Source organism: Lactuca serriola, chromosome 4 (assembly GCF_051521515.1).
Source record: "Lactuca serriola cultivar US96UC23 chromosome 4, Lser_US96UC23_V15, whole genome shotgun sequence".
Classification (NCBI taxonomy): Eukaryota; Viridiplantae; Streptophyta; class Magnoliopsida; order Asterales; family Asteraceae; genus Lactuca; species Lactuca serriola.
In genome coordinates this window covers 12219299-12231119 of record NC_136411.1, presented here as the reverse complement: position 1 = coordinate 12231119, position 11821 = coordinate 12219299, and the positions used below count along the sequence as shown (strand labels likewise).

Sequence of the window (11821 nt, the reverse complement as noted above, 5' to 3'; positions counted from 1 at the left end):
AGATGTAAATACATGTGTCTATTCTTGCTTCATATCTCAAATAGAGCCAAAGAATATTCAAATGGCTTTGAATGAGCCCAGCTGGGTGGATGCTCTACATGAAGAATTAAATCAATTTGAAAAGTTTGTGTTTTGGAAGCTAGTTAAATTACCTAAGGGCAAGAAGTCACTCGACACGCGCTGGGTATATTGAAACAAGCAAGATAATTCAGGGGTTATTGTGTGGAATAAAGCCCGATTGGTTGTTCGTGGATTTCGTCAGATTGAGGGTCTTGACTACACCGAAGTTTTTGCCCCGGTAGCTCACTTGTAGGCTATTCACATCTTCCTTGCGTATGCTTCGTACATGAACTTCACAGTTTACCAGATGGATGTCCTTCCTGTACGACGCTGTGAAGGAAGAGATTTATGTTGATCAACCTCTTATGTTTGTCAATTCAAAATTTCCGAATCATGTCTACAAGTTGGACAAAGCTTTATACGGGTTACACCAAGCTCCAAGGGCGTGGTATGCTACTCTTACGAAGCATTTGCTCGAGCATGGCTATTTGCGAGGGACAATTGATCAAACCTTATGCATTAAGCATGTTGGTTCCAATCAAATTCTTGTTCAAATCTATGTCGATGATATCATTTTCGGGTCGACGAGTTCAAAATTGTGCAAAGAGTTCGAAACGTTATGAAGAAGAGGTTCGAGATGAGTTCTTTGGGGGAGATGACCATATTTTTGGGGCTTCAGGTCAAACAAGAATCAACCGGGATCCTACTACATCAAGCAAAGTATGTTGAAGATATGCTAGAGAAGTTCAGGTTTCGAGATGCAAAGCCTGCACTGACGCCAATGGCTGAGAGACCACTGCTGACTCCGGATATTGAAGGCGAATCCATAGATCAGACTAACTACAGATCAATGATCGGATCGTTGATGTACTTAACCGCAAGCAGGCCAGGCATCATGTTTGCAGTTTGTCAATGCGCACGATATCAGGCCAATCCAAAACTTTCTCATCTTATTGTTGTCAAAAGAATCTTTCGGTACCTCAAAGGCAGCCCAAAATTGGGTCTTTGGTAACCAAAAAATTCTGAATTTGATTTATATTCTTTTGCTGACAGTAATTATGGAGGCTGTGAGCTTGACAGGAAATCCACGTCTGGAGGATCTCAATTTCTCGGTGATAGACTGGTGTCACGGTAGTGCAAGAAACAATATACCGTCTCCACCTCAACAACAGAGGCGGAATACATAGTCGCTTCAGCTTGTTGTTCTCAAGTTATCTGGATACAACATCAGCTCCTGGATTACAATTTGAATTTTCTAGAAACCCCCATCTTTTGCGATAATGAGGCTGCAATTCAAATTGCTAAAAATCCTGTCACCCACTCAAAAACAAAGAACATCGATATCAAAGTGCACTTTATTAGAGATTGTTACAAGCGCTCGCTCATTAGGTTGGAACAAGTTCCCACTGCTGATAATGTGGCGGATTTGTTCACAAAACCTTTTAACAAAGCTCGATTCAATGTGCTTATTGGATTTTTGAAAATGATACGCTTTGAGGACTAATTTTTTTTTTTAGGTTATTTTAAATTTGCGCATTTAGTTTTCATTCTCTCCCATGCACAAATTTACGGGAGAAATAAACAAAAACCAAAACAAAATTTAAAAATTATCAAAAATCCCATATATATATATATATATATATATATATTTCTGTTTTTTATTTTTATTTTTTCAGAAAAACTTGAAAAACCCAAAAATATTGTGTGTCTTACTTGCTTTTTGATGTTGTGTTAGGAAGTGATATGAACTTGGTGATAAAAGGAAATCTGAATTTGTATAAGGTATCAAAGTTGAATTGTCTAGGCTCTGTGTTCAATGCGCTGGTAGGCACGAAAGTTTTAATCTGGACTTGACTAGGCATAGATGAACTTAAGGAATCAAATGACTTGACAAATCTTGACCTAGACAGATCCATTTAGCCTGACATTATGACAGTTGGATAGGTTAAGCAGGGAGATATACATGGAAATCTGTGGATTACATTAGATAATCTGTATCTAGAACCATGGCTTAACTTTTCCTCGATGTATGGACTCTGTCCTTAATTCCAATATTGACGGGACGGCCGGGAAAATTCCAATAAAATAGGTCTATAGAAGGTTATTTTCTTGTTTTCTTTCTGTTAGTCATATGTTGTCTCCTCTGCGTGATCAGAAGATCCGACCTGGACCGCAACATATGCATATCTGTCTCTCTGCATATCCTTCTACGCAATTCTTTCTAGCTGTTAGCCATATGTTGTCTCCTTCGCGTGACTGATAATCCGACCTGGTACACAGCATATGCACCATTCTACTTCTCAATCCCTCAGACTCTGGTTAGACATATGTTTCACCCTCTGTGTGATCAGAAGATCTGACCTGGGTGTACAACATATGCACTCTAAGTCTATCTTCTCCCCTAATAATTGTCTACTCACCTAAAGTAAGGAGTGCCTCGGAAGTTATTGATTGTTATGGTATAGCTGGAAGTGGGAAACATGTTCTAATACATCTAAAATCAATCAATAAATAGGTTTTTTGTAGATCTCGCTGCTTAACTTAGGTGGACAACAATATCCCTGGTCATCGTCAGATGAATAGTCATTAGGAATTTGGTTAGAATTGCAAAGTCAAAATGTCTTGTTACTTGCAATATAACCTGATCTTGTCACAAAATTTTCGTGTTTAAGTGGACCACTATACCAATGATCGACCAGATCAATTCATGAAGGAGAATGTACTGATAAACGAATTCAGGTTGCCTAAGAACTTTGATCACAAAGTCAAAATACTATTAACTTTTGTAAAAGATAATTAGTGTTAAATCATTGATTATCTTGTTTTTCATTTATTTACTTTTTATTTTTATTTTTATTTTTATTTTGCTAAAAATTAAAAAATTAAAATTAAAATTAAAATTATGTTTTTATTCGTTTTTATTAGTTTTTATTTTAGTTTAAAATTTTTAGAATTTATTTTGTTTTATTTTATTTTTAAAAGCCTCAAAATGTATTATTTTTAATTTTTTTGTGGTATTGGACTTGGAGTTGAAGGGGACAGCCCATGAGCCTTGGACCAGGTATAAATACCCATGTAAACGGCTGTAAACTCTTTACGCTGATCTCTTCATCTTTACGGCCGTAAACACACTTTTGCTCTCAAAATCACTATTGACCGACCCACAAATTTGTGATTAATCTTGAAATTGACCGCTCGAACGTATAGGTATGTGTATTCCGATCATCACAAAGGTGCTATAACAAGAAACCGACTTTGGATCGAAGCTAAAATCGAGAAATGGGTTTTTTGGAGTATACGGTCTATGAATGGCTTACGACCGTTAACCCGTTTACGGTCGTAAACCCCTTTCCAGCCAAAAATTCATTTTTTTTGTTTTTAAATTAAAGCCAAAATCACATCTTTTGCACAAAATAAATGTATTATTGTTGATTTCTCACTTGACTCAATGCACACAGGTCAAAATGGTAGAACTTAAATTTGCAGAAAGTCACAATCTAGTGATCTTATTGGCTGAACCTCCTATTGCTCACAGTGAATTCAAGTCCATGATCCATGGCTTGAAGGAATGCTGCTTGACTACAACTTTAACCCTGAATCTAGAAATTTATCAAAGTCTAATAAGAGAATTTTGGAAATCTGCAACATTTAAGAAAGGAGATGATAGCTCTATATTCATTGAAACTCTTGTTAAAGGATGCAAGATTATTGTCACAGAACAGATAATCAGAGATGTTCTGAAGATTGACGACCAATCAAGCTTTCCTACAGAAATTGAATTGGATCAGACTCAAGAGCTCTTAAGCAAAATGGGTTATGAAGGCATATTTCCTCCCACTCTAAAGAATCTATTACCACCTTATTGGAGGCTTCTAGCTCATGTTTTTGTGAGTTGCATTTCAGGGAGAAGATCGGGTGCAGATGAGATCTCATTAAGACACATAGGAGCTATTGCTGCTCTTGCTGTTGGATTTGACTTTAACTTCTCAAAGTTTATTCTGGACGAGCTTGTTGTGAACATTAAAGGAACTACAAGAGATAATTTTTTGATGTATCCTAGGTTTCTCCAATTAATTATTAATGAAAAATTCCCGGAGATCATCAAAGAAGGAGAGACCTTGGACAGGAAGTCTCTTGGACCAAACATCATTGGATTAATTAAGCAAAACCATAAGGGTAAAGTTACTTTTGAAGGCAAATACCCTCTGGTGAAGTTTGGCCTGTTCACATAGTCTAGTGAAGCTTATGCATCTCATGAGTCGTCTGATCGTATGACAGTTGATGATGATTTGGTAACAGTGTCGGACCATGAAGAGAGTAGAGTTCCTCCGGTTGCAGTCGTGGCCGAGGAACATGAGTTGACGGCGGTGCATGTTCAGAGTGATTACAGTAAAAGTGGAGATGCTAATAACGATGATGATGATGATGAAGATCTTGAAGATGATGATTCTCTGTTTGGGGGTAATTTTTCCAAACATGATGATTTGGAGCTTGATATGAGTTTCGTTGACAACTACTACCCGTCAAACGAAGATATGGAATCGTTCTTTAACCAACTCGATGATGTTGTGGATGACACAACGAAGAAAGTGATAGATGAGACTCAAGAAGCAATTCCTCCTTTGGTTAATCATACTACCAGTACTATCAATCCTATGGATTCAACTTCAAGGCTTCCTCCCCTGAATGTTAAAGTTCCTACATTTATGGTGTCTACGAGTGATCCAATTGAGACACATATCTCAGTGCCTTCATTGAAGAGAAGAAGACTAGATCTAAGGCCAGGGGTACTGATTCAAGATTTGATCCAAACTGTTCGACCCGTACTTACTACTTCAACCACAACTCCAACCAATACAGCTGAACCAGATCATGAACAATCAAGAACGAATTTTGAAGCTGGGAGCTCTTCAGCTCCTGGGAACGTCTCCCCTCCAAGGCCTGGGCATGAAATTGCCTCTGAAAGGCTTGTTAGGTTCTTAGCTGAAAGTGAAACAGAGCTTCCCTCTCGAGGAAAAAGGATATCTATAGGGGAAGGCAGCTTGAAGGGGGTAGACACATCAATACCAGAGCTCAAGGAAGAGATTACTTTACTCAAACAACAAATAATAGAAAAGGATCTTCAAATTGAGGATCTTGAAGCTCAGATCTCCATGCTTGAAGCTGAAAGTTCCTTAAAGTCTTATCAAATTTCTGCACTTCAGCAAGACAATGCTTGGAAATCCAAACAAATTTCTGATCTTCAAATCAACCTTCATGCTCTCTTGGCTGGCTACTTTGATCTGAAGAATAGACTTGTTGCTGAATTTGGAGATAAGTTTCAGACAGCTGCTGAAGGCCCAAGCATTTGTCAGGCTCCTGTAACTGCCCCAGTTGCTACTCCAACTTTTGAACAGACGGATAATGTGCCAGTTAGAACCACAATGGTTGTTGACCGTTTTGAGAAGGAACTAGAACAAGCTCCCCCCGAATCACTATTAAGCGAGGAGGGAGAATGGTTACGTCACAAAAAAGGGGAGGCATGCTCTTCATGAAAAATTCTGATCAGAATGTTCGTGGTGATCAGCCCCAACTAATTGTGACTGATTTGGAGAAGAAGAGATTCCAGCATAAATATGGCGATCGGTTAGGAATCTGTATGTGGGGTTTTCATGATAAAATCAATTGTTGGCTGGTCAAGAGAAAGAGCAACACTGTGGAGTATTACAAACATCAGAATGAATTTTCTTCGCTCACCAGGGGGGATCTTACGGAATTGTCTGCTGCTCCGTTTACAATCCCTCCAATGATCCTCGAGCAACTGATTTCAAACTTTTCTTGGAAAACCAGGTGAGGAGAAGATTTGATAGTATGAAGACTATTGAATCTTTTCTTAAGACTGCTAAACATGTGTTCGACCCAATCACCAAAAGAGCCATCAAAAATGTCATCTGGCCTCCAGCTAAGCACTTGACAAAGATTCCCATCATCAAGAATTTTTGTGATGGTTCTTTGGATAATATGCTATATTGGGTGTATGATGAAGCCACGGCCTCAACGGTTATCAAGTTTAAATATGGTGTATTCCATCTTATAGATAAGAGAGATCTTCTATAGTTTGGTGAGAGAGACATTCACACGCTGGCAGCTCAACAAAGCATCTGTGAGCAGGAAGTTCTGGAACCAGCTGCTAAAGAATTCACAGGCATGATCTCTGAAATTATCAGCAAAGGAATGTGGCTAGGAGCAATGGGAAGATCAGACGTGCTGGTTGTTGAAAAGGACTGAGCTTATGCTAGCCTCAAACCAAGGGGGAGATTGAAAGGTCATTATTTTATGGTTTGGGCTAGGCAATCATTTTTATAAGCCTTGATTAGTTGTTGGTCATGTTTTAGCTATTTTGTAGGAGTTTACGGTTGTGTATGAGTGTACGGCCGTAAACAGGTTTACGCCCGTAAACCTGTTTACGGCCAGCTACCCCTATATAAGGGGCTTGTCAGTGTCGTGTCAGGTTGTTGACGAATCATATAGTCTCTTACTATTTACGTCCCCAAGGTGCATTAGACGTTTATTCGATATAAAACATGTGCATGCTTGGATTAATCTGTGTTCTACTACATTCTTTGTTTGCTCGATTGATATATGTTTGATCACTGCTTGGATTCTCAGTTTTAGGGTCTTACATAAACACAAAACAATATAGATAAATTCAACTATGAACGATATAATCTAATGATTCTTATCAATATTCATGATAATAAATCAAGCATAGCATGGATAACTATAATACTCTAACACAATCAAAGTTAGTAATTTATATTAACTAACCCTATCATTGGATAAATTACTAGTCTTAACAATTTATTGATCATAAACAGTTAAAAAGCATGCTAATGTAAGTAGATTGATCATCAAAACTACTCATAACTTATATATAGCAATATAGGTAATAAAAATTGTAACTTTAACATGAAAGATTAACAATCAAGTGAACAAAAGTTAGAATCCAACTCACATAATCCAACTAATGAAATTGAAACATATATGCTAGGGTTTACCTACACCTATTGAAAGTAAAAGGTTTTTAGCCTTGCATCATAACTAGACTGACGAGAATTGTTCGTGGTCGTCATCTATAGTCCGCTACCACATTATCGAAATACCTTCGATAAAGCTAAAAGGAAGTGGAATTCGAACAAAGTAAACGGTAGAAAAGTCATTACGATATATAATCAGTTGTTGCTTCATACATAACACATCCAACATAATAATGTTCCTTTAAAAAAATAGAAATTCATATTATTGTAATAAAGTAGAGGATTATAAAAATAATATGAAGCTACAAAAAGTCAAGGCGGGTCAAAGAAAGCTATATAGAAAAGTCACTAGAAATCCTAGAAAGTTTCCATGGCCAATTTTGATCCTCTCCTCTCTATTTTTTGTTCTTCCTTGTTGCTAGTGATGTTTGTGACTCCATTAGAGGTGCAACATTTGGGGCACTAGGCCTTCAGAAGTCAAGATCAAGAAGGATTGTGATTGTTATTGCTACATAACAATCAAGGTAAAGTTTCTAACCCTAATTATATATGATTGTCGAATTATATGCTAGTTCATAGGGTTATTGCTTTGGTATTCATAATTGTATGTTCATTATAGAAAAACATAGATCAAAGCAATTAGGGTTGCATGTACACCATAGGAATGATGTTATTCTCATAACCCAACAATTTCCTCCATGTAAACTTGCAACATCCCATTTAGTGAAATTCAAACTACAATCCCATTAAGTACATATGTTCATACATTATGATTCAAGTCGAAACAACCTCGTAGAAGCCCAAAAAAAACTCGATCCAAAAGCTAAGTTCAATTGATATGGGGCCTTAGCCCAAAATTTCTAGGCCCAAAACCCCTATTGGACCAAGACTTTTTCATTGGGACCTATTGGGTCGATACCTTGTTCATTTGGTCTTATTGGACCGAAAATCTTTCTTTGGGCCCTAATGGGCCGAAAACTTCTATTGGGCTCTATATTGGGCCGAAGACCATTTATTGAGCCCTAATGGGCCGAGAACTTCTATTGGGCTCTATATTGGGCCAAAAACCTTTTATTAATCATTAATGGGCCGAAAACACATTCTTGGGCCTTATTTGGGCCGAGAACTCCTATCTTTGGACCCTTTGAACTGAAAACCTCTTATTAAGCATCAATGGTTAAAAAATATTTATTAGGCCAAGCCAAATAGAAGCCCACCATTTTAGGCCAACCTTGGGCCGAGAACCCCTCTTGGGCCGGTTGGATTATTCAGAAAAAAAGGAAATAAGGGTGGATAATGGCCATCACACCTCATTATAATCTAACATGTAACCAGGCGATGCAACCAAACACCTCCCATCACCTTTTTGAAATAAATATGGCATTAACGGAAAGAAATAAAAATCGGAAACTAATGTCTTAAAGACACTTACTTCTTCGGAACAGGAAAGCAACTTCTGAAGTGACTTTTTAGCTCCTAGATTCTCCAAGTTGAAATCCATGGATTCCGAGGTCTTCCTCTTACGGGAACTTGGGGCCTTCATGGTGAGATCAATGAGAGGTTTCTTAGGAAGAAGAGGCAAGACAACTTTCTCTCTTTTGACTACAATCAGACCACTAGATACATTATCTTCGAGATCAGATAAAGCGAATCGAGCATTGAGAGGAGAAGCCTTGGATCCTACCCGCCTCATGAGATCATCATCAATACAAGTTTGTCATTTAGAATCCTCATCGATTCTAAATTACAAAAAAAAATATAAAGATCTTACCAGTTGCCATTGATGCAGTGGTAGAAGTGTTGGATTTAATGTCTAAGCCCATAACTATAACTGAGATGTACTTGACCCGATTGTAGCATGGTCTTTTTGGGTTGCCTTCATCAGTGCAATTTGATAGGATGGACTTTTGAGAATAAGGTTATTTATGATTGAATATATTATAAGTATAATCTGTTAATATGAAATCATATTATTTAATTAGTATTGATCAAGAATCACTACAAGAAAATAGCCCTTTAATGACGCGCAAACAATGACACTCGCTGATAGACGACGCGCATTTGTAAGTGCCCTAAAAGATAATGTCAGTTTTGCAAAATTTGAAGGATAGAGGGCACGCATTTTTGCGCGCCCTAAAATTAGTGTCAGAAAAGAAAAAAAAAAGAAATGCGGAGGGCACCTTTCATAAAATGTGCGTCATGTGAATGTGTCGCTTTATAATTTTAAGTGAAACACGCGTTTTAGGCAGGAAATGAAATCTACGAAAATTACCCCCGCCTATTGAATCCCAAAATTAATCCCCCCGCCTCTTCTACTTAGCAAGAAAAAGCCCTAGGTCCGTCATCTTCATCTTCAGTATCATCAAACATCTCGTTCATCGGATCTCTACTTGATCTCCTTCTTATCAGTATCACCAAACATCTCATTCACCACCTCCGCCCTATCAACATTCCCTTAATTTCAATTTGATGCAGGTAATACACGACCAACTGTAAGTCTCTCTCTCTCTCTCTATCTCTATCTCTCTCTCTACCCCTACTGTTCAACAACAACCTAGACACCCACCACCCCTCGTCTTCTCTCTGGTTCACCACGGCCACCAATGAAGCCCCATTGTTTTATCCAAAATGGGCCCAAAATCATGAACATAATCAAGCCCTCTTGGAATGAAAATCTTCCCGCCCAAATAGTTCTATTGCCGACATATCGTAGCCATTTATAAGTCGATTTCCTTACCCCAGTATCCCCCAATCGCAAACGAATCAAACCCTAACCCTAGATTTTTTGCTAACTAGGTATGTTTTCTTCCTCTTTTTCCTCGATGTCGACTCTAATTTTTTTCATTTACAACCATTTTCGCTTCGATTTTTGACTTAGTTTGTTGTTTCGGTTGTTTCATTCAGGATCAAACGATGAAAGGAAGCAAATCAAGCGGTGCTACGAGGAAAGCTGATACCAAGTACGATTTAATCTAACTATGTTTAAAACATACCATCTGCTAGGGTTTAATGTTGTATTTTTTTTCATCTTCAATGAAATTAGGTTTTTGTTCTTCCTCAGGATCATGATTTCGGTACTTTTTAACAATTGTTTGTTGTAATTTGAGGTTGGCTGTAAAGAAGACTGCAGCCAAGGGGAAATCAGCTAAGGATCCCAATAAACCCAAGAGACCCGCTAGCGCCTTCTTTGTGTTCATGTTAGTAGCTGTTCTTCGTTTATCACTACCTTCATGTTTTACTTCCATTTCCAAAGTTTAAATATTTTTCCTCTTGTTAATGTTATAAAGGGAGGACTTTAGAAAGCAATTCAATGAAGATCACCCTGACAACAAATCTGTTGCTGCTGTAAGTGATCTTCCTTTTTGCCTTTTGTCATCGAAACTTCTTAAGCTTTGTTTCAAGTATTCTGTATCTAGATTGAGTTGAGTTTGTGTTTTTAGATTTTGATTTGGATTTCACTTGTGTATAATTATCAGGTTGGTAAAGCTGGTGGGGCAAAATGGAAGTTAAAACTATACTAGTGCTCTCTTTCCTTGGTTTTCATACTTATTATTATGATCCAGTTTCACTGAGCATGGTCGAACAAGCTGCAAAGCCACTTGCAAGGCCTGTAAGAGTAAGGCCCTGTTTTGTTTCTTGTCATTAAGTGATGTCTGGATAAATAATATTATAAGATGTTGTTATTATTTTTTAAGGTTTGGGTTTTAGATGCTACACCTGGAAAGGTACGTGTAGGTAGAGACGGAGATGATCATCCTGCTGAATTGATCATTTCTCTAAGAGCATTGCCTAACCAGGTGTGTTTTGTGTTGCATAAAGAGTAACGACTTTTTTTTGGTTATTTTATAAATATCTAACTATATATTGTCCCATGATCTCACATATTCACTTTCATATGCAATCTTGATGTATCTCATATACATGATTCTTGTTAAACTTTTACAATCTTAATTTTTCTATTATCTTTTTTCAAGGAAGGTTACATCAAAAATGGTGGTCATCAGTGGTCTTGTGCGTGAGGGGTTTTTGAATGATGTGGCTCAGGTAAATCTTTTTTTTATAAGACAAATAATAAATCTATTTTCATTTTCATTTACTATTTTTCTTTCTCATTGTAGAGGGACCTGGGCTCACAGTTGGTGGCCAGTATATTTGAACTCGTTTGCAATCCTTTTCTGCTTTCCGCCAGTGGGGTGATTCTGAACAGGTATCTAACATTCAATATCAACGTATTTTAATTAAAAAAACTTAATTTTTTTGATGATGAAATTAAAGAATTTGCAATCACATCACCAGATCGAAGAATACGTATATTTTGGTATAGAACTGGTAAACTAAGACGTGTCTATGATGAATCACTTGAGGTAAGTAAATTTACTCTTTTGCCCTCAGTTTCATGACATTTAAACGTATATATCCTTAACTATTCTGAAGATTTAACCTAACTTTGGTTTGTTTAGAATGCTCAAGATCTTCAAAGAAGCGATGTTCCTTTGTATCGATTAGAAGCTATTGATTTTGGGAGAAGAATGGCAGTTGAAAGAGAAATTGAAAAAACAGAAAATGTCCCACAGCCAAATGCACTATTTGATGAAAGCTCTAATTTCATTATTTATCCAACTCTCCTTGGTATTAAAGTAAGAAATTTTACCTTGTGCCATTTTGTTTTTCTCAAATTCTAAGGTGTATGCAGTAATCCGAAGATTTTATTTTCTAATGTTTTATTCATAAATTGGTGATAGATT

At 37.2% G+C, this 11821-nt stretch overlaps 1 protein-coding gene across 1 annotated transcript; it reads left to right on the top strand.

Annotated features, from left to right (window-relative positions):
* Positions 1-9989: 9989 nt before the first annotated feature.
* LOC145098039 (HMG1/2-like protein) lies at positions 9990-10597 on the top strand. Its single transcript, XM_079035724.1, has 4 exons — positions 9990-10036; positions 10184-10273; positions 10364-10421; positions 10553-10597. The coding sequence occupies exons 1-4, from the start codon at positions 9990-9992 to the stop codon at positions 10595-10597; spliced, it is 240 nt and encodes a 79-aa protein (XP_078891850.1).
* Positions 10598-11821: the final 1224 nt, after the last annotated feature.

Bases quoted from the DNA above. Each gene is read 5' to 3' on its own strand.
- LOC145098039 (XM_079035724.1), top strand. From the start codon at position 9,990: ATGAAAGGAAGCAAATCAAGCGGTGCTACGAGGAAAGCTGATACCAA. The intron at 10,037-10,183 runs GTACGATTTAAT...TTGTAATTTGAG, and splicing joins ACGAGGAAAGCTGATACCAA to GTTGGCTGTAAAGAAGACTG. The intron at 10,422-10,552 runs GTAAGTGATCTT...TATAATTATCAG, and splicing joins ACAACAAATCTGTTGCTGCT to GTTGGTAAAGCTGGTGGGGC.